The sequence below is a fragment of the Peromyscus maniculatus genome, chromosome 4, assembly GCF_049852395.1.
Source record: "Peromyscus maniculatus bairdii isolate BWxNUB_F1_BW_parent chromosome 4, HU_Pman_BW_mat_3.1, whole genome shotgun sequence".
Lineage (NCBI taxonomy): Eukaryota > Metazoa > Chordata > Mammalia > Rodentia > Cricetidae > Peromyscus > Peromyscus maniculatus.
The window spans coordinates 15465816-15485694 of NC_134855.1; the positions used below are offsets into that span (position 1 = coordinate 15465816).

General features: G+C 51.6%; 1 protein-coding gene across 1 annotated transcript; it reads right to left on the bottom strand.

The window, feature by feature from the left end:
• Positions 1 to 3172: 3172 nt before the first annotated feature.
• Positions 3173 to 5465, bottom strand: Fut7 (fucosyltransferase 7). Its single transcript, XM_042274704.2, has 2 exons — positions 4755 to 5465; positions 3173 to 4648 (listed from the first exon to the last, which is right to left on the bottom strand). The coding sequence occupies exons 1-2, from the start codon at positions 4765 to 4767 to the stop codon at positions 3633 to 3635; spliced, it is 1029 nt and encodes a 342-aa protein (XP_042130638.2). The 5' UTR covers positions 4768 to 5465; the 3' UTR covers positions 3173 to 3632.
• Positions 5466 to 19879: the final 14414 nt, after the last annotated feature.

The following is a 19879-nucleotide window of genomic DNA, read 5'->3' on the forward strand; positions in this document are numbered from 1 at the left end:
TGCAGAGGAGTACCCACGGTGTTCCACTGTCCCTCTGGGAACACTGAAGGAAGCTTGGTCCCCATCAGGTCACCACTAGGTTGGCCCTCCTCCCACGTACAAATGGGGAAGCAGGATCAGTCACTCATTTAGAAGAGGGACATTGCTCCATTAGCAGAATCCCATCTGTGTAGGGTGGGCAATGACCTCAAGGCTCCAAGATGCAGCATGCAGCCCAACAGCAAAACTTAACATAGATTTTTTTGTTTGTTTGTTTGTTTTGGTTTTTCGAGACAGGGTTTCTCTGTGTAGCTTTGCACCTTTCCTGGAACTCACTTGGTAGCCCAGCCTGGCCTCGAACTCACAGAGATCCGTCTGGCTCTGCCTCCTGAGTGCTGGGATTAAAGGCGTGCACCACCACCGACCGGCAACTTAGATATTTTTAAAAGGAGTCTAGTGCACTGGGTGGTGGTGGCACAGAAGCAGAGGCAGGTGGATCTCTGTGAGTTCCAGGACACCCTGGTCTACAGAGTGAGTTCCAGGACAGCCAGGGCTACACTGAGAAACCCTGTCTCAAGAAACAAAAACAAACAAACCAAAAACAGAGGATCCCTGATAAGAGGGTGAGGGGGACTTCCCTGCTAGACTACCCTCGTGAAAGCTCTCTTTGTCCCTTAGAGACAAGGCACTCGCTGATGAAGTGACCTTTGCTAGAAGGGCAATAGCAAAGCATGGAAGCCCTCACCTTTAATCCCAGCACTTGGAAGGCAGAGATAGGCAGATTTCTGTGAGTTCGAGTTCAGCCTAGTCTACATAGGGAGTTCCAGGCCAGCCAGAGCTATAGAGACCTTGTCTTAGTAAAATAAATAATAGAGAGTAACCACACGCATGCAACCCCTACCATGTAAAAGGCAGAGGCAGGAGAATCAGGAATTCAAGGATATCCTTGGCTATCTAGTGAATTCAGGGCTAGCCTGAGCTACATGAGACCCTGTCTAAAACACAAACAAACCAACAGGAAAATGTTGGGCACCTTCAATGGTTAGGAGAGACACCGTGGAAGTGAAGATCGAATGTTGCTTTGTGGAGCCTGGGAGTAACACACACACACACACACACACACACACACACACACACACACACACAGCGTGCAGGTGGGGACAGGTATGGACCAAGCTTTTGGGGGGCCCGGGGTGTCCTCCAAACAGGTTTCTCTCAGAGTTTTAGTTGCACTTAGAACAAGGAAGCTGAAGCTGCAGGGGCGCTGAGAGGTGGTCACACAGCCTCTCGGCGCCTTGCACGTGGGTGAGATGCTCAGCACACTGTTTAGCCAGGAGTGCTTACCAGACACAAATAGATGTGCCACGTGGAGGGTTGGGAAACTGCTGAGGATGAGCGTGCCCTAATTCTGGCCTAAGAAAGTTAGGTTTATATTCAAAACGGTGCTGAGACAGCACAAGTGGGAAGCGCCTAGGATGGGCATCCGTGGCGGCTGCCAGGTCAGGCCCCACTGCCCTTCCCAGACTGCAGCTCTGAACAGTGAGGAGGCACAGAGGGACCTCAGGAGTTCCTCCTTGCTGGCAGGGGTGATAGGGGAGACAGGCTGTCTATTCTGTATACGGTTTACTTGTTACCTCCATGCCCCATATCCGTAAGCCTGGCTTCTTTTTGCCCATGGAGCCTGGTGTCTCAGCGTGGGTCTATTGATAATGTTGCGGGACCCATTTCTCCATAAGGCCAGCAGGGGGCAGCAGAGGGCCGCTAGCGCCAGCAAACCGGAGACGTCCTGAGGGTGACGTGGGATGGCTGTTTACCAGCTTGGGTTTCCCACCTGTGAAGTGGACGGTGACGACTGTGTGGGGTCCGGCCTGGGACACTCAGGTTGCTTTTAAAGTAAATGGAAACCTTCGAGGGCCAAAGCTTCCCACCACTTCTCGGCTCCTTCTTTGAGGAGAGGTCTCCCCAGGGCTGACGGGAGAGGACCCAAAGCTCCACCCAGCCCCCAGCCCCAGGACACTTCCTTCTCTCCAGTTAGCCCAGGGGGCTGGGTCAGGGCAGGAAGCCATGGGCAGGTCTTTCCCACAAACCACGGAGGGAGGGGGGCTTCCTGCCTTCAGGGCCACCACACCTCCAAGGCACGGATAAACCCGAGTCCCGACCCATCCCAGGAGTTCAACCTGTCAGGTACTCACAGGTTCACCCCCACATCTCCTCCCAGCCGGAAAACAAGGGGCTCCTCAGTGGAGTCTTCACCGAATCCCCTCATGGCTACCTCCTCCGTAAATCAGGCCCTGTCATACAAGACACTCCTCCAACCTGAGACCTATGACAGATGGCACCTCCAGCCCCAGCTAAGTTTGACCTCAGTTCTCAGATCTGTACCCGCCATGGGCTTTGGAGACTTGGGTTTGGTGGGTGGGGTGTTAAAGATTCCTGATAAGCACTTAAGCAAGGCTGTGGGGCAAAAACTAGAAACCCAGTGGCTGACTGAGGGAATGAGTGGAGGGGGGCTGGCTGGTGGGGGGGGCTGGCCGGTGGAGGAGGGCTGGCTGGTGGGGGGAGGCTGGCTGGTGGGGGGGGCTGGCTGGTGGGGGGGGCTGGCCGGTGGAGGGGGGCTGGCCGGTGGGGGGGGCTGGCCGGTAGGGGGGGCTGGCCGGTGGGGGGGGCTGGCCGGTGGAGGGGGGCTGGCCGGTGGGGGGGGCTGGCTGGTGAGGGGCTGGCCGGTGGAGGGGGGCTGGCTGGTGGAGGGGGGCTGGCTGGTAGAGGGGGGCTGGCTGGTGGGGGGGCTGGTTGGTGGGGGGGCTAGCCCGTGGAGGGGGGGCTGGCTGGTAGAGGGGGGCTGGCTGGTGGCCTTTGCTGCCTGGAAGACCTCACCCAGGAGATTAGTGTCAGTGTCTTTTTTTTTGTTTGTTTGTTTTTGTTTTTGTTTTTGGAGACAGGGTTTCTCTGTGTAGCTTTGCGCCTTTTCCTGGAACTCACTTGGTAGTCCAGGCTGGCCTCGAACTCACAGAGATCCGCCTGGCTCTGCCTCCCGAGTGCTGGGATTAAAGGCGTGCGCCACCACTGCCCGGCTAGTGTCAGTGTCTTTATTAGTGGCACCTCTTTCCCTGAGGGGACTGTAGTGCCCAAAGCCCAGAATCAGCCACACTGCCCTTCCCCAGCCACACTGTCCTTCCCCCATCCCCCCCCAGCCCCAGCATATGGTCTGCACCCAGAGTTCTAGAATATGCACCTGGGTCCCCAAGGCTAGCACCTTGATTGTGGAGGGTCAGGGGCCTAAGGTTTTGTACCCACAAATCACAGCCTGGGATGTTCCCAGCTCCAGAAATACTGCCTCCCTGATTCGTCTGAGCCATAGGCGTGTTCAAGGAAAGTTGGGGACCCTCAAGCGTCTTTCCTGATTGATTAGCTTGTACGATATGCTCATTAATTCCCTCCATTCTGTTATCTCTTTCCGGGGACCCCGACTCTGAAGTCCACCAGCTTCGTCATCCAGATGGCTTCTCCGGCCAATCCTGCTCTACCCAAATCCCGGCTTCCTGTTCACCGACCCGTCTCAGGTTAGTCCCAGAGTGACCCAAGAGGCTGGATGCCTAGGGCTTTGGTTTCAACATCAGCCTTCCACCCACACAGCCTCTCCCAGCAGCAGCAGTTCAAGCCTGGAACCAGCTTTCAAGGTCTTCATAGACCTGGCTGCGGGGCAGGTAAGGGTAGCGGGCACAGATGGTGCAGAAGCGTTCCCTCCAGTCACCCAGGAGCCGCACACGGAGCCGGTCTCGCCAAGCAAAGAAGCGCTGATAGCGACTCTCATTCATGCTGACCAGGAAGACAGCCAGCTCGCGGGCTGAGCTGAAGTCATCCACGTGTACAAAGGCATCTGGTGGCACAAAAGCCTCGTAGGTGGCCCGGGGAGGTCCCAGCACCACAGGCACAGCACCGGCTGCCAGCGCATTGCGCCAAAACTTCTCGGTGATGTAGTCTCGATGCTGCGAATTCTCAAAGGACAGGTAGAAGCGGTACCGGGCCACAGTGGGCAGCAGACAGTTAGCGCACAGCGGCCGTCCAGTGGCACGTCCAAACACATCCACCCGCAGGTGAGGGGCCAGCTGCCGGTACAGCTTTGCACGCTGCTGCCGCTCCTGGAAATTGCTGACCACCCAGGCAGCCATCTTGCTTTTGGCCGGCAGTGGGGGTGTAGGCCCAGAGTAGGGCTCCAATCGACCGTAGGGTACAAAGATATCTGAGTCACGCCGATAGCTCAGCACCCAGTTGAAGATGCCTCGGAAGTGATGGAGACCACGGGTGTTGCTGGGAGATTCCATGGAAGCCCAGACCCAAGGCTGTCCACGCGGCCTCTGTTTCAGGGGCAGGCGAGACTGCAAGGTCTGCAGCTCACGGTGGTGGAAAACAACAGCGTCTGCGCTGGCCAGCAGGCTCCGGTTAGCACTCAGGAGGCAGCTAGCCACGCCGTAGCGAGAGCAGGTATCACGGGGCAGCTCTGGGGGCCGGTCGGTGAAAGGCCAGTGCCAGATAAGGATGGTGACCGTGGGCTGAGGCGCTGGGGCACCCCCAGGAGCTGATTCCAGCTGCCAAAGGAGCCAGAGGGCCATGAGTGCTGCACCTCCAGCCAGGCCCCCCCAGGCCCGCAGCCTCCGGGTTGGGTTGCACCCTGAAGCAGGATTTTAAAAAAAAAGGAGAGGCCCTTGTCACCCTCAGGGACACAGGTAAATCCCCATCATCCCCCACCTGGGACGCCCCAAGGGCCAGGCACTCACCAGCACAATTCATCCAGAGCTTCTGAAGTCAGTCACCCAAGGAAACGAGGTTTTCAAATCACAGCTGCCTCCCCAATAGAGGCACCCTGAAATCACAGCTGCATCTCACTCAACTCAGGTCCTGATGCTTTGCTTTCATCTACCCAAGGTGAGGGAAGCCAGGGCCCTTCCCACTTCTGCCCCGCCCTATCCCTTCAGTTTTTTGGCATCAACCACTATCTAATCCTGTCCTCTGCTGGAAGAGGGAATTGAGACAGGAAGAAGACCAAGCCAGGGCCCCCTGCCCAACCCTGCTGGTCCCTGGAGATGACCAGCTAGGCCTACAGAGGAGGGACAGGACGCCTGCTTGCCCTCGGGAGAAGGATAGCCCCTTCGTGAATATGTAAGCAGAAGTGGCCCCCTCTCCAGAGGAGCACCCCCATCCATGGTCCCACCACACAACCCCAGGACACCCGAAGACAGCAACTGCACTTCCCCAGGAGGCCACAGAGGCCCCTCCCTGTAGTGACACCCACTTCCCCCAACTCCCCAGAGCTGGTCCTGTTCCTGCGGACCCTCGGGCATCACAAACTGCTGTTCTCAGAGACCGCGGCGCCCCACCGCTGCCACCTCCAGGCACTGCCTTGTTCACAGAATCACAATCCTCAGAAAAGGCCCCATCACAGTCTGATGAGACCTCACTTAGCACATGCCCTCCAGGGCAGACTCAGAGCTGCCTGCGCTGGACTTCAGGAAGGCCTAAGGATGCACATCTCTCCCGGCCTAGGGACCTGTGGGCACACAAACCTGGAGCTGTAAGCTCAGCCCAAGGTCCTGGGTGGACTAGGAAGAGCTGCAGGTCACTTCCTTTCTTGCTGCTGCTGCCCCAGGAGGGGGCTTTCCAGTCTGGAAAGGGAAGGAGTCTGTGTGTCCCTGACGTGGACAGGCAGACTGGTGGGCAGGGGCTGGCATCCACTCCAGAGCAGGAAGGCTCGTCCCAGCCTCAGGTCTTGGCTTGGCTGGCTTCCCTCCAGCTGGCCCTGGTGGCCTAACCTGTATCTTGGAGATAAGATTCCTCTCCCTCTCACCCCCGACCCCCAATCTGGAGATGCAATGACCCAGTACAGGCCCGGGGGGGGGGGGGGGGTAGCCTGGCAGGGTCACCCAGAGCTTTAACCTATACAAGGCTTTTAGCCAGGGTATTTCAGCTTCCTCCATCCCTACCAGATCCACCACTCTGCTGCCCAGGACACTGTGGGGTCCCATATGGAGAACAGCAAGCTTGCCTTGTCCATGTCCCCGACCTCCAGGAGTTCTGAGAGAAACTTCCAGATCTGCTGCCGCAGGGTCCCTTTTAGGGACCACCTCTTACACTTCACCCAGCCCTGCCCTGTCTCACTGCTGGGCTTCCAGGACTCCTGGCCTCCCCTAGCCATGGTCCCACATGACATGCTGCTGTTGAGACAGGAACCAAGTGACTGACAGTTACCATGGTGGGGGCAGAGGCCAGTGCGGGCGAAGGTGACTGTTTGGCACCTCGGAGGCGCCCCATCCCCCCAGTGCAGGGTATAACCTCCAGATTGTGGTGGAGAGTTTGCGCAATGCCTAAAGGGGAAGAAGGGGTGAGATCAGAAGCCATCTAGCTGCCTTGAGATACGACTGAAGGTGGCCACGGAGTGGGCAGCTGCGCCCTTGCCCTTCTCATCCCTCGGTGCCTGGTGGGATGACCACAGTGATATCTGCCCTTTTGACTCCGCCCCTGGCATCTCTCTCCATCTCTCCCCAAGCACGGTGACCCCCAAGAGAGCCACACCCTGGCTTCAGACCTCACTTCACCCCACCCCACCTCTTCTCCCTGTGGCAGGAACTCAGAAGGCAGTGGGGGACCTGCAAGAAGGGGGCCATCCTGCCAGCTTGGGGCCACAGGCTTCGGGCTGCCAGAGCCCTGCTGTCCTTCCTGTTTGTGCTGCCAGGCTGGCTGGGGCCCTGGCCCCGGCCTCACCCACACCTGCAGCTGGTTCCCTTCCTGGGTGGACTTGAAGGAACCTCCCCCACATCTGCCTTAGTACTGTCTAACTCCCCCGTGCCAACCCCGGTTGGCAGCTGCTGGGGCCCCTGATCATGAGAACATGCTAACTGGGAAATAGATTCAGAAGTTTGGCCCAGAAATGGCTCAGAATGAAAGAGGAAAAGGCGGAGGGGAGGGCTGAGACAGCGTGAGTCAAAGGGAAAGCCAGGGGCCTCAACATACCACTTCATCCTCCCGACCTCCCAACTCACTGGGCTGTCTGGGAAGCAAGGGCACCCAACCCCCGCCCTGCAGTTTGGAGCGCACGGGATCAGGATCACACAGTCTACCCAGCCTAAGAGACTCCATGGACGCTCCTCCCGCCAGGGCGCAGACAGCTGCACCCCTGCACACACAGGCTTGGGGCCCACAGGAGGGTGAGACTTGCCACCTCTAAAAGTGCCTGCCCACCTGCCTGATCCTCACCCAACCTCCAAGACGGGCCAGATGTGTGCCTCGAGCTCCCCCTGGTGGCCATTCTCTGAAGTCGTCACCTGATTGTACTAAGGAGGGAAGGAGCTGACACATGCAACAGCGTTCTGAGGACTTGGATTCAGGGCTTGCCTTTGGGAAAGCATAGAGATGGGGTCTTGTAGGCTTGCAGGGAGTAAAGGGGACGTCTAGGGAGCGTGCTGCTGAGAAGTAACATGAAATGGTATCAGGAGCCAGCTGGGCAGCAGGCGGACAGCCCTGAAGGGCGTGGGAGAATTGCGGTCTCTCGGCCGCTCCTCTCCCATTCTTTCCCATTAGGCCTCTGGGGAATGGGCATGTCCTTGTTCTTGTCCAGGTGCAACAGTTGGGTGAGCTACAGATCTGCCAAGAGCTGTTTCTCTAGGGACCCACGTACCGCACCCCAAGTTTTGCATATCCTTTTCTGTTTTGCACTAGGACACTCTCCTCTGGGCTGCATAGCTGTTGGGAGGCTGAAGCTGGGGCGCCTAGAATCAGGGGTCACTTCCTAGCTTCCCAGGCTGAAGGACATCACCTCCTAGGGGATGAAGCTGGGAGGACCTATTTGTGTGTGTGTGTGTGTGTGTGTGTGTGTGTGTGTGTGTGCGTGCATGCACGGAGGATATGTACCACCTTATTTTTTTGAGACAGGGTATTTCACTGAATATGGAGCTCACCAGTTGGCTGGATGCCTAGCCAGCAAGCCCCTGGGATTTCTGGGCTTTGGGGCGACAGACACACACCTACACTCCTACCACACTTTTTTTTTAATTACATTGGTGTGGGGGTTAGAGAGATGGCTCCATGGTTAAGAACACCAGCTGCTCTTCCAAAGGACACAGGGTTGATTCCCAGCACTCACATGGTAGCTCACAACCAGCTGTAATACAGTCCCAGGGGATACAACACGCTCTTCTAACCTCCAAGGGCACTGCACATACGTGGTGGGCAGACCTATGTGCGTGCAAAGCACCCATCAACACATTTTTTAAATTAATGACATTTGGAGATGGAACGATGGCTCAGAGGTCAAGAGCACATACTTCTCCTGCAGAGAACCTGAGTTCAGTTCTTTTTTTGAGTTCAGTTCCTAGCATCTATTGTGCGTGGCTTACAACTGCCTGTAACTCCAGCTCTGAGGGATCTGACCCCTCTCTCACCTCTGTGGACACCCACATGCATATAGCCACACAGAGACACACGTACGTAGACATACATTTTCATCTAGAAATAAAAATCTTTTTTTTTTTAAGATTTATTTATTTATTAGGTATACAGTGTTCTGTCTGCATATGCACCTGCAGGCCAGAAGAGGGCACCAGATCTCCTTATGGATGGTTGTGAGCCACCATGTGGTTGCTGGGAATTGAACTCAGGACCTTGGGAAGTGCAGCCAGTGCTCTTAACCTCTGAGCCATCTCTCCAGCCCTAGAAATAAAAATCTTTTAAAATTGCATTTATTTATTTGGTGTGTGTGTGTGTGTGTGTACACGTGCATCTGTGCCACGGAGCACTTGTCAGATGACAATGTGCTGGAGTCAGCGCTCTCCTTCCCTCGTGTGGGTTCCGGGGACTGAATTCTGTTCATCAGGCTTGGTAGCAAGCGCATCTACCTGCTCACCTATCTTGTCAGCTAAAATCTTTTCAATTACATATTGCTTATTTGAGTGCGTGTGTATGTGGGTGCGAGTATGCATGTATGGAGGTCAGAGGACAACTTGCAGGAATCTCTTCTCTCTTTCCGTCATGTGGGTGTCGAACTCAAATCATCAGGCCTGGCAGCAGGGGCCTTGGCCCACTTAGGCCATCTTGCCTTATATGGATGCTGTGAAGCCCAGGTCCTCAGCTTGCATGGTAAACAGTCTATGAAAGGAGCCAGCTCTCAGTCCCCGAAGCCAGGAGACTCTGTTTCCTAGGATCACTGGCTACACCTTCTGTTCCACGCACGCACGGTCTCCTGTAGCGGGTAGCCGGTCCAGCTTTGACCTGGAAGTACCACCCCCACTGAGGCTTCGGTCACTGTGGTTTGGCAGCTTTGTCCAAATGGATGGGGGCCACCCAGGTTTGTGCTGAGGTAGAGATTATCACCCTTTGGCATCTGTGCTGAGTGGCATCTGGAGGTTCCGCTAAGAAGACAAAGCAGCTGGAGCAGAGGCATCCCCCTGGGCCTCCTCTCCTGAGAAGCAGGGAGAGGAGCTGGGATCCTAGGGGCCAGGACTGCAGAAGGCTCAGGCGGGCTCAGGCCTCTGCTGTGAGTCTGGCTTCTTGTTGGAGCCAAACAAAGCACACAGCTCAGCAGGGGTCCTGGGGCACAGAAAGGAGAGCAGGTCCACTGGCCCAGGGAAGTAGGGGAATGTGGCTCTGGGAATGGCCAAGCTATGTTCCTTGCCCAAGAGTTGACTCGCCAAGCCCTGTAGACCCCAGAGTTACCCAGCCGCTCTGAAGAGTGGGCAGCAAAGGGGGGCATGCACTGAGGATATCCAAATGTCAGGACGGTGGGTCTCTAGCACGGACCAGCAAGGACATCACCGCAAATGTTGTGGACCACCCCCTCTGGACTGAGTCTGGAACTCTGGGAAGCCAGCCCCCAGCTCTGGCTACGGCGCCCCCAGTGAGACTAATGTGCTGAGCCTCAGGTGGTCCTTTACCCCGGGTGAGGCCACATCTCTGTACACCCCAGTCCTCTGTGGTCATCTCCCCTGCAGGCAGGCAGATGAGTGACAGTGAACGCCCAGAGCTATGCCCAGTGCTCAGCTGCCCCTCCATCCTCTCCCACACCACAGCCCAGAGGGAAACAAGCTTAGGACAAAGGCCAGCCCAGGGTCACAATGAGTGAGAGGGGGGTCTGCTGTGGGGGACTCTGGCTCCCAGAATACACTGCTCTGGATAAACCAGTGGCTTCACGCAGTGTTGATCCTATTTCTTTTTTCTTTTACTTATTTCTTCCTATGTGCATTGGTGTTTTGCCTGCATGTGTGTCTGTGTGTTGGATCCCCTGGAACTGGAGTTACAGACAGTTGTGAGCTGCCATGTGGGAGCTGGGAAATGAACTTGGGTCCTCTGGAAGAGCAACCAGTGCTTTTAACCACTGAGCCATGTCGCCAGCCCCCATTGACCCCATTTCTAACTAGTCTCCCCCCAACTCCTCAGGGACCGGCCTGTGCCTAAGCAGCTTTGTCCCCTGTTGCAGGGTTGTCTAGAGCCTGCACCCTCTCCACCCCACACATTCTTACGGGTTTTCAATACAACCTTTGTCCTGTCATGTTTGACTAACATCCCTGTTCTTCAGGTCCATCTACTGATGGCCTGATTTCAGCACCTCTGACTGCTCGCTCTCTCTCTCTCTCTCTCTCTCTCTCTCTCTCTCTCTCTCTCTCTCTCTCTCTCTTTCTCTCTCTCTCTCTCTCTCTCTCTCTCTCTCTCTCACACACACACACACACACACACACACACACACACACACACACACACACTTACTTTATTCCAAGTGTGTAATATACTGGTAAGTGTATTGGTAAATTGCCATGTGTTGTTTGAGTTCACCTGAGAAGTTGGCTCTGGAAGTGGGGTTGCCATTGCCTCATTTCAGACCCAGGAATATTTGTCTTAAAGTGTCCTTTGAGAACACTTGTCTAGGGGTGGTCTGCCCCCTCCCCTGACTCTGTGACAAGAAGGGAAGAGAACAGAAAAAAAAAAAAAAGTAAAGCTGGGCGGTGGTGGCGCACGCCTTTAATCCCAGCACTCGAGAGGCAGAGCCAGGTGGATCTCTGTGAGTTTGAGGACAGCCTGGTCTACAAAGCGAGTTCCAGGAAAGGTGCAAAGCTACCCAGAGAAACCCTGTCTCGAAAAATAAAAAAATAAAAATAGCGTTCACAACAGAAGGGCTGTGGTTTATCCTGTGATATTAAAGCACCTACAGAAGGAAGAAGCAGGAAGTTTGGCCATGAGAGGTCAGTCATGGGAGACAGCTCAATTGGGAACTCCAGCTGACTGTCACAACTTCCCTAGTTGGTGTCTGCTGGATGCTTATGAGCCAAGACTTGAGGTCTCTTTCTGCTTGTATTTAATGTTGTTTTATTTGGATTCAATCTGCTCTGCTCAGGACTTTGTCACAAACTCCAACTGAGTGCCTCAACAGGGCTTCCCCAGTAATCTGCACCGGATGCTTGGCTTGGTTTGGTTTGGTTTTTCGAGACAGGGTTTCTCTGTGTAGCCTTGGCTGTCCTGGAACTCGCTCTGTAGACCAGACTGGCCTCCAACTCAGAGATCCACCTGCCTCTGCCTCCTGAGTGCCAGGATCAAACCACCTGGTGTGTGTGCTGGGTGTTTTGAGCACTCAATTTGATGATGTCTTGTAATCTGTCTATCTCCCTGCTACTTGATATTTATTCTTTTACGTGGCTTGTTGTATACGTAATAAACTCACCCATTCAAAACAGAGAGTATGCTTATGACACATCACGATCCCAATTGTATAGAACATAATCATCATAGTCATCAGGATGCCATTTCTGTTTTTAAGGAGTGACTGCTATAAAAAGAGCAAGGGGACCGGAGCCGAAGAGGAGCTGGTGCTCCCAGAGCACTCCACCCTACATGCATCCCTGCTAGAAGCAGAGGAATAAACGTCATCCGTGTCTAAAACTGCAATCACAGCGTTAAAGGATCGAGAGTCCTCTGTAGCCTCTCTCTCCCTGCCTTCCTTTGCTTACAAAGAAAGTTCGTTACTCAAGACCTTAGTAGGCCCCCAGACCTTGGCACAACTGACTTCCGTTGGAAGTTCCATTCAGGCAGGAAAACTCAACATGTAGACAGCACCACCCGCTAAAATTAAAACAAAGACATGGTCCATCCAAGTTCACAGTTAGGTGTTTCTGTCGGTGTGCTTCCCTGTATTGACCACCGGTGCTCTCTGGTGTCAGACCCTCCTCTCACCTAGTTTAAGACCTGTGCCCTCTCCTGTTGGGAACCTGAATCCTTTCGGCTCTGCCAGGTTCCCCAGAGAAACAAAACAAAAACAAAAACAAGCAAAGAAAACCCCTCCACCTGCCCCACTCCAGGAGCAGAAGCACTTACTCCTGCTGGCTGTCAGGGCTGGTCCCTCTGGAGGTGAGGAAGGGCCAGGCTGCTCATGGAGGGCGGACTGCCATCTAAGAGGATACACACAGGGACGGGGGAGTATTTTCCCCAGGTGAGTGGTACCTCTGCTCCTGCCTACTCTAAGCAGCCCTGGGGAAGGGGAAGTTTCATTCCTTTCTCTTTCATGATTTATGTCACTTTTCCCCTCCATGAGACAGAGTTTCTCTGTGTAGCTTTGCGCCTTTCCTGGAACTCACTCTGTAGCCCAGGCTGGCCTCGAAATCACAGAGATCCGCCTGGATCTGCCTCCCGAGTGCTGGGATTAAAGGCGTTCGCCGCCGCCGCCGCCGCCGCCGCCGCCGCCACCACCACCACCACCGCCCGGCAATTTATGTCACTTTTTAAGCCAATGATCCATATAATTGGAAAATTCAAAGCCCACCAGTCTCTAAAACAATTATAAAGTAACAAAACTGCCATTGGCTGGGCAGAGAGATCGCTGCCAGGCAAAGCCACACTGACCAAAGAGATTCTAAACAGTTTTCACTAGGTACCTCCCCCCAAGCTGAGGACCGAACCCAGGGCCTCGCACTTGCTAGGCAAGCGTTCTACCACTGAGCTAAATTCTCAACCCTTCACTAGGCACTTTTTAGAGAGATGAAAGACAGCTGCTGAAAAGATTTCCTTTGACACCCAGTTGGCCCCAATATTACAAAAAAAATTATAAGTTTAAAATTTTTAAAGATATAAGTAGGTCCTTCAGATCCCAACTCCAAAGATTCAGAGGCAGGTTCAAGAGTTCCTAGGTGCAGCTGGAAATCGCTGCCTCTGGACAGCAGAGTGGAAGGAGCAAGGCATCAGGGGGGGCCCTACACTCCTAATCTGAACTGAAACCCTGTCTTGATAAACAAAACAAAAAACTGGGCATCCATCTTGGTACCCACTAGCTCTTTGTCTCTGACTTCAGTCCCTGGAAGATAATTTCTCAGTAACCCTGACTCAGTGACCCCCCCTCCCCCCGAAATGTACAGCAGTGACCATCTACTTGTTATGAATAACATGCTTTTTTTTTTTTTTTTTTTTGGTTTTTTGAGACAGGGTAGCTTTGTGCCTTTCCTGGAACTCACTCTGTAGCCCAGGCTGGCCTTGAACTCACAGAGATCAGCCTGGCTCTGCCCCACCCCCACCCCCACCCAGTGCTAGGATTAAAGGCAAGCTCCACCGCTGCCCTTTGGATACCGCTAGTTTGATGAAAACAAACAAGTTAACTCTGGGTCAAGATCTTCTGCTCACAGCACCCCACCGTGGGGTTGAGGTCCTCCTCTGAGGAGCACCAGAACGCTGGCTGGCTAATGACTGTGTGACCCAGTACCAGGCCGTATTCCCGGCCCACTCTTCAGTCTGGCTTGAGAAAGCCACCACCATCAATTTGGCTACCCTAATTCCTGATGACGCAGGTGCTCATCCACAACCGTCAGGAGAGGAAAGATGAAACCAGGCACATGGGAGCTGCAAGAGTTACTTTAGCCAAAACGAACTGGGCCCAAGCTTGGTACCTCGGCCCAGAGAGTAAAACTGATCGGTCTGACCCAGGCTCTCTGATGGGGAAAAGGAAAGTCCACCACTATATTTGTGGGCAGTTAGTCGGTATACTTTTACTATGGGGCATGTCCACGGTATTATCTGAAGAGAAAGGAGGCTTCTCGCTGCTGGGAAAAAGGACATTAAAAAAAAATCTTGGTTCTGAGAGAGGCTATTTGGCTGCCCCTCCACATTGCTGTCCTCCATTGTTGGGCTGCTAATCTGGCTGCTGACAACCAACCAGTGGGGCCGATTGATATTCTGATGCCTGACATGGCCCGGTGGTGCCTGAGACTTCATGGTAAAGAAGAAATGGACGGCTCAATCCCACAGGTTGGTAGAGGTCACAATTGCCAGGACTCTGGTAACCAACCTTCACCATGCTATTCATCTGGGGCCCACAAAACTTTCTGAGTTACTCAGACCAAGGTATTTTGTTTGTTTGCTTATTTGGTTGGTTGGTTGGTTGGTTGGTTGGTTGGTTTTTGAGACCGGGTTTCTCTGTGTATCCATGGCTGTCCTGGAACTCACTCTGTAGATCAGGCTGGCCTCGAACTCAGAGATCTGCCTGCCTCTGCCTCCTGAGTGCTGGGATTAAAGGTATGTGCCACCACTGCCCAGCCAGACCAAGGTATGCTATACCTAAACTAGACAGCCTAACTTAGGATGTCTCAGCTGGATGCCAGGTTTGGGCTCAAGTGAATCCAAAACAGAGAGCCTTGCCCAAGGGTTCAACTGAGAGACCAATACCCCCAGTGAACTCTGGGAAAACTGACCCAAGACCCAGCCTGCTGAGGGAGGATAAAAGTACTTGCTAGTTTTTATAAATACCTTTCTAGGGTGAGTGAAAGTGTTCCCTACCCTGTGGGAGCCCGTTCTGGGGTTCCTCGTGGCTTTACCCAGCAGGTCTGAATAGAGGATGATCAGGACCACGGGCCTGAGTGCAGGTGTCTGAGATGGTCTGCACTTGGCTGTGCTGGGGGAGGAGGTCTTTTGCTCCACCCCTTGGCGTCTCTATAAAAACCCTGGGCCAGAGACAGTCAGGGCCTTTTGGAATAGGTTCCAGGCCCTCTCAAGGCTATCCTTTATTTTCTGTTTATCTCCGCAATAAATCCTTCTAATATTTCCTGCTGCTCGCACTCAAGAAAACTCTGGGGAGCTGTGGGGTTGGTGGGTAAACGCCCCACACTACCCTGATAAAACTGCTCAACAGTATCTTAAAAAGCTCTTCCAGTGCTGGGCAATGGTGGCGCACCCCTTTAATCCCAGCACTCAGGAGGCAGAGCCAGGTGGATCTCTGTGAGTTCGAGGCCGGCCTGGTCTACAGAGTGAGAGCCAGGACAGGCACCAAAACTACACAGAGAAACCCTGTTTCAAAAACAAAAAAAAAAAAAGTTCTTCCAGGAACTGGTCCACTGATTTGGTCTCCCTCTAGCAATGGGGTCAGACAATAGCCTGGCTTTCATGACCAAAAATTCAATTAATAGCTAAAGCTTTAGATATACATTTAAAACTTCATTGTACATACAGACCTCAGAGTTCTGGCCAGGAAAAAAGAATAAACAGGATGTTAAACAGACAAACAAACTTTAACAAAACTCTCAGAGTCCTGGGATGAACAGGTAAGCCTCCTTCCTCTGCTTTGGCCCACTCCATCCCATATCGGGAGGGATTTACTCCCATGAGATTCTGTTTAGAAGAGCTCCCCAACTCCTTTCCAGACTCAGAGAGCAGCAGTTGGCAGAACTCTCCCAGCATTCCTTCCTCAAGTCCCTACTGGCCCTCCAGCTCCGTAAAAGCTAGTCACTGGACTACCCTAGAGACCCAGCTGACCTCCGAGTCCACCACCAGCTTTCCATGTTCCAGTCCAGTGACACTGTCTGGGTCAAGCAGGTAGCCCAACGGGCACTGAAACCAACTTTAAATGGACTCTACACTGCGATTATCTCCATCCCTACGGCTGTGAAGGGAGCTGGCATTACACCATCAATCCACCACACACAGGTCAAAAAAATGAAGGCCACGGATGCTGCCAAATGGACTGTCTCCAGACTATGCACTCATTGAAATTAGGGTTTCACGGGCCCCCAGGCCTTGCCCCCCCCTGCCCCTCTACCCCCTCCTCAGAACTGTGTTCCATATGAAGACAGGGTTGTGGTCCAGTCCCCACTGCCCTCAGGCCTGGACCTGAGAACTAAGAAAAACAGATACAGGGAAGGCATTAGCTAGTGTGACTGCAGACCAGCAACCGGCAATATTCATTCTGACCTTTGCTCACTGACGTCCGCTTTAAATATCGGAGTGTACTGGAGAAGGGAAAGACACAGGAGTTTATCTTCTGAGAGGGGATACAGTTTATAATTCTATGTATGCCCTACAGCTGGGCCCCGTGTAGGCGGAAACAAGAGACTTTTCTACTGCAAAACTTGGGGTATAAAACTAAGGCTTCCTGGAAAGTTCCTTAAAAAAAAGATTCTGACCTTTGGAAAAGAGGAAAAATGTGGGGAATCAAACTCTATGTCACAGAAAGGGACCCTGGGGATAGAATTAATCAATCCTAGCCAGGACTGCTGGTTATGCTTAGACACCCAGCCCCCATAATACATAGCATAGGAACTAACCGGACTGTCAGCCCATTGACAAAACTCACTGTCAGCCCAAATGAACACTAGAGGACTTACAAGGTACCGCCCCTTATTCTGTCTTACGGATTACTTCATATGGATAACAACAACATTACTGGGCCCCTGAGACCACTTGGTCTCTGACTCATTTGACTAAATGTGCCTCTTCTGATGCTTTCCAAACTAAGCAGACAGGCTGATCAGGGCCAGATGCATTAAAACAACAGTTTAGATTCTCTTGCAGGAGTGATCCTACAAAATTGGAGAGGCTAAGACTTACTTCTCATGAGATAAAGAAAACTCTGTATGGCTTTGCAAAAACAAAACAACCCCCCCCCCAAAAAAACCCTATTGTTTCTATGCTAGTTGATCAAGAGTAATTAAAAAAAAATCTTGCCATGATTTAAAACAAAACAAAACTTGTCTGGACGGTGGTGGTGAACGCCTTTAATCCCAGCACTTGGGAGGCAGAGGCTGGCGGATTTCTGAGAGTCTGAGGTCAGTCTGGTCTACAGAACAAGTCTAGGGCAGCCAGGGCTACACAGAGAAACCCTGTCTCAAAAACAAAAAACTAAAAACCAAACAAAAAAAAACTCAAAGAGACAAAGACATACATCATCAGGTAATTGATGTCAGCTTCTGTCCTCTTGGTCCCCCTGGCTAACACTCCGCTATCAGCACTGACTGGGCCTCGGCAGGCCCCTGCATCCTAAACCATATGGCCAATTATGTATCAGTTCAGTAAAATTAATGGTCCTTAGGACCAACTACACTTCTTTAGAACAAGATGAGTCCAAGATTTGACTCATCCACTAAGGCCAGTGGGGAATGTAACAAGGCCCCAGACCTTAGCACAAATGACACCATGATAGGAGTACCATTCAGGCCATAAAACTCAGCATGAAGACAGTACCACCTACCAAAACTAAAACAAAGGCCTATGCCATCAAAATCCATAGTTCTGGGGAAGTCCCTAAATGTACTAACCTTGATTTTTAGCTTCTGTAGTTCTGGATAACTGTCCTTGTTAACTGAAATATGTCAAGCCAGGATATGTTTTTTGTGCTTAAAAGTTCATCCTGAGAACTGCTCAGTGCTCCACTGGGATCCCAAACACCCAGTGTAGTCTCTGACCAGCTAATAAAGACTTTCTATTGGCTTTAAACCCATGTCCAAGAAGTCTTCTCTGGTGAGTGCCACACAACAAAGGTCTCCGAGAATTCCTCAGGCTCTTGATGGAATGTAAAACTTTCTCTATTCTCAAACTCTATAAGATGCAAGTGAGAAAAAAAAAAGCAATATAAAGGTTGGCTTGAGACTTACAACAGGGGAAAAACTTAAGAGTTTAATGATATGTATGGACAGGCAATTTTCATTTACAATCCTAGGCCATGTATGCCATTTGGATTGAACTCTTGCTTATAGAAATAAAATATGTGCCGGGCGGTGGTGGCGCACGCCTTTAATCCCAGCACTCAGGAGGCAGAGGCAGGCGGATCTCTGTGAGTTCGAGGCCAGCCTGGGCTACCAAGTGAGTCCCAGGAAAGGCGCAAAGCTACACAGAGAAACCCTGTCTCGAAAAACCAAAAAAAAAAAAAAAAAAAAGAAATAAAATATGAGATAGTCAGGAGATAAGGGAGGTGTTGAGAAGGATATAATTTTTGGTAGGAAAGAAAATAATATTTCATATAAGGATGGATTTTATATAATAAAATGAGATTTTGTCCTGAAAGATAAAAGATAAGGACAAAATATAAATCCAAAGCCTTAACACTAAATTACAGAAGGACTGAGTGAGTTGAATACAAGATCTGTGGGTAGGATTTTAAAACGATGAATGTTTAGTGATTAAAGGTTATTAAAATCTCTAGATATCATAGTAACATTTACAGTAACTTTTAGAAAAAAATTTTTAGAAAAAAAAGAATATATGTCTAGTCTAATCAAGATAACTACTGGAGTTGGGAATAACTGCTTGGGGAAACTGAGTCATGGCAAGAATCAAGACTTACTTAAAATTTTGTTTTCTAAGCTTTATCTAAATGTTACCCAGAACCTAAAATTACAAAGCTAAACAAAACAAAAAAAGGCAAGTGTAGGATGCTGCACATCTTTAATCCCAGTACTTGGAGGCAGAGGCAGGCAGATCTCTGAATTTCAGGCCAGCTTGGTCTACAGAGCGAGTTCCAGGTCAGCCAGGGCAGTATAGAGACATTCTGTCTCAAAAAACCAAAAAATAAAATAAAATAAATTACAAAGCTAGTAAAGCAGTCTTTTGGGGTGTTTACCAAAATTTGGAGGCTTACACCAATGAGGATAAGAAGCTCAAAAAGGACAACCAAGATTTGGGCCCTTGCCCTCCATGGTCAGCTAGGACCCAGGTGTGGTGGTTTGAATGTAATTGGCCCCCAGTAAGACCATAGGGAGTGGCACTATTAGGAGGTGTGGCCTTGTTGGAGGAAGTGTGTCACTGTGGAGGTGGGCTTTGAGGTTTCATATACACTCAAGCCACACCCAGTAAGACAGACCACTTCCTGCTGCCTGTGGATCCAGATATAGGACTCTCAGCTCCTTTTCCAGCACCATGTCTGCCTGCATGCCGCCTTGCTTCCCACCATGACAATAATGGACTAAGCCTCTGAACTGTAAGTCACCCCAATTAACTGTTTTCCTTTAGAAGAGTTGCTGTGGTCGGGGCTGGAGAGATGGCTCAGTGGTTAAGAGCACTAGCTTCTCTTCCAGTGGTCCTGAGTTCAATTCCCAGCAACCACATGGTGGCTCACAACTATCTATTGTGGGATCTGATGCCCTCTTCTGTCATAAAGTCAACAAAGCACTCGTGTACATAAAATAAATAAATCTTAAAGCAAACAAACAAACAAAAAGTTGCTGTGTTCATGGTGTCTCTTCACAGCAACAGAAACCCTAACTAAGACACAAGGGGACACTGGGACCACTTCTAATGGGTTCTTTCTTTCTTTCTTTCTTTCTTTCTTTCTTTCTTTCTTTCTTTCTTTCTTTCTTTCTGTCTGTCTGTCTGTCTTTCTCTTTCTTTCTTTTATTTATTTATTTTTTAGTTTTATTTACTTGTTTGTTTAAGTTTGTTTGTTTATTTTTGGAGACGGTCTGACTGTGTAGCCTTGGCTGGCCTGGAGCTTGCTACTCAGACCAGGTTGATCTCAAGCTCACAGAGATCTGCCTGCCTCTGCCTCCCAAGTGCATGGCCGCCATGCCCAGCTCACCTATCTTCTTGATTGGAGAGGCCATAGAGTCTCCAGAGAATAGACTGAAGCCAGTGCACATCCTACAGGAAGGAAAGTCAGTGGAGAGGGACAAAGGAAGTC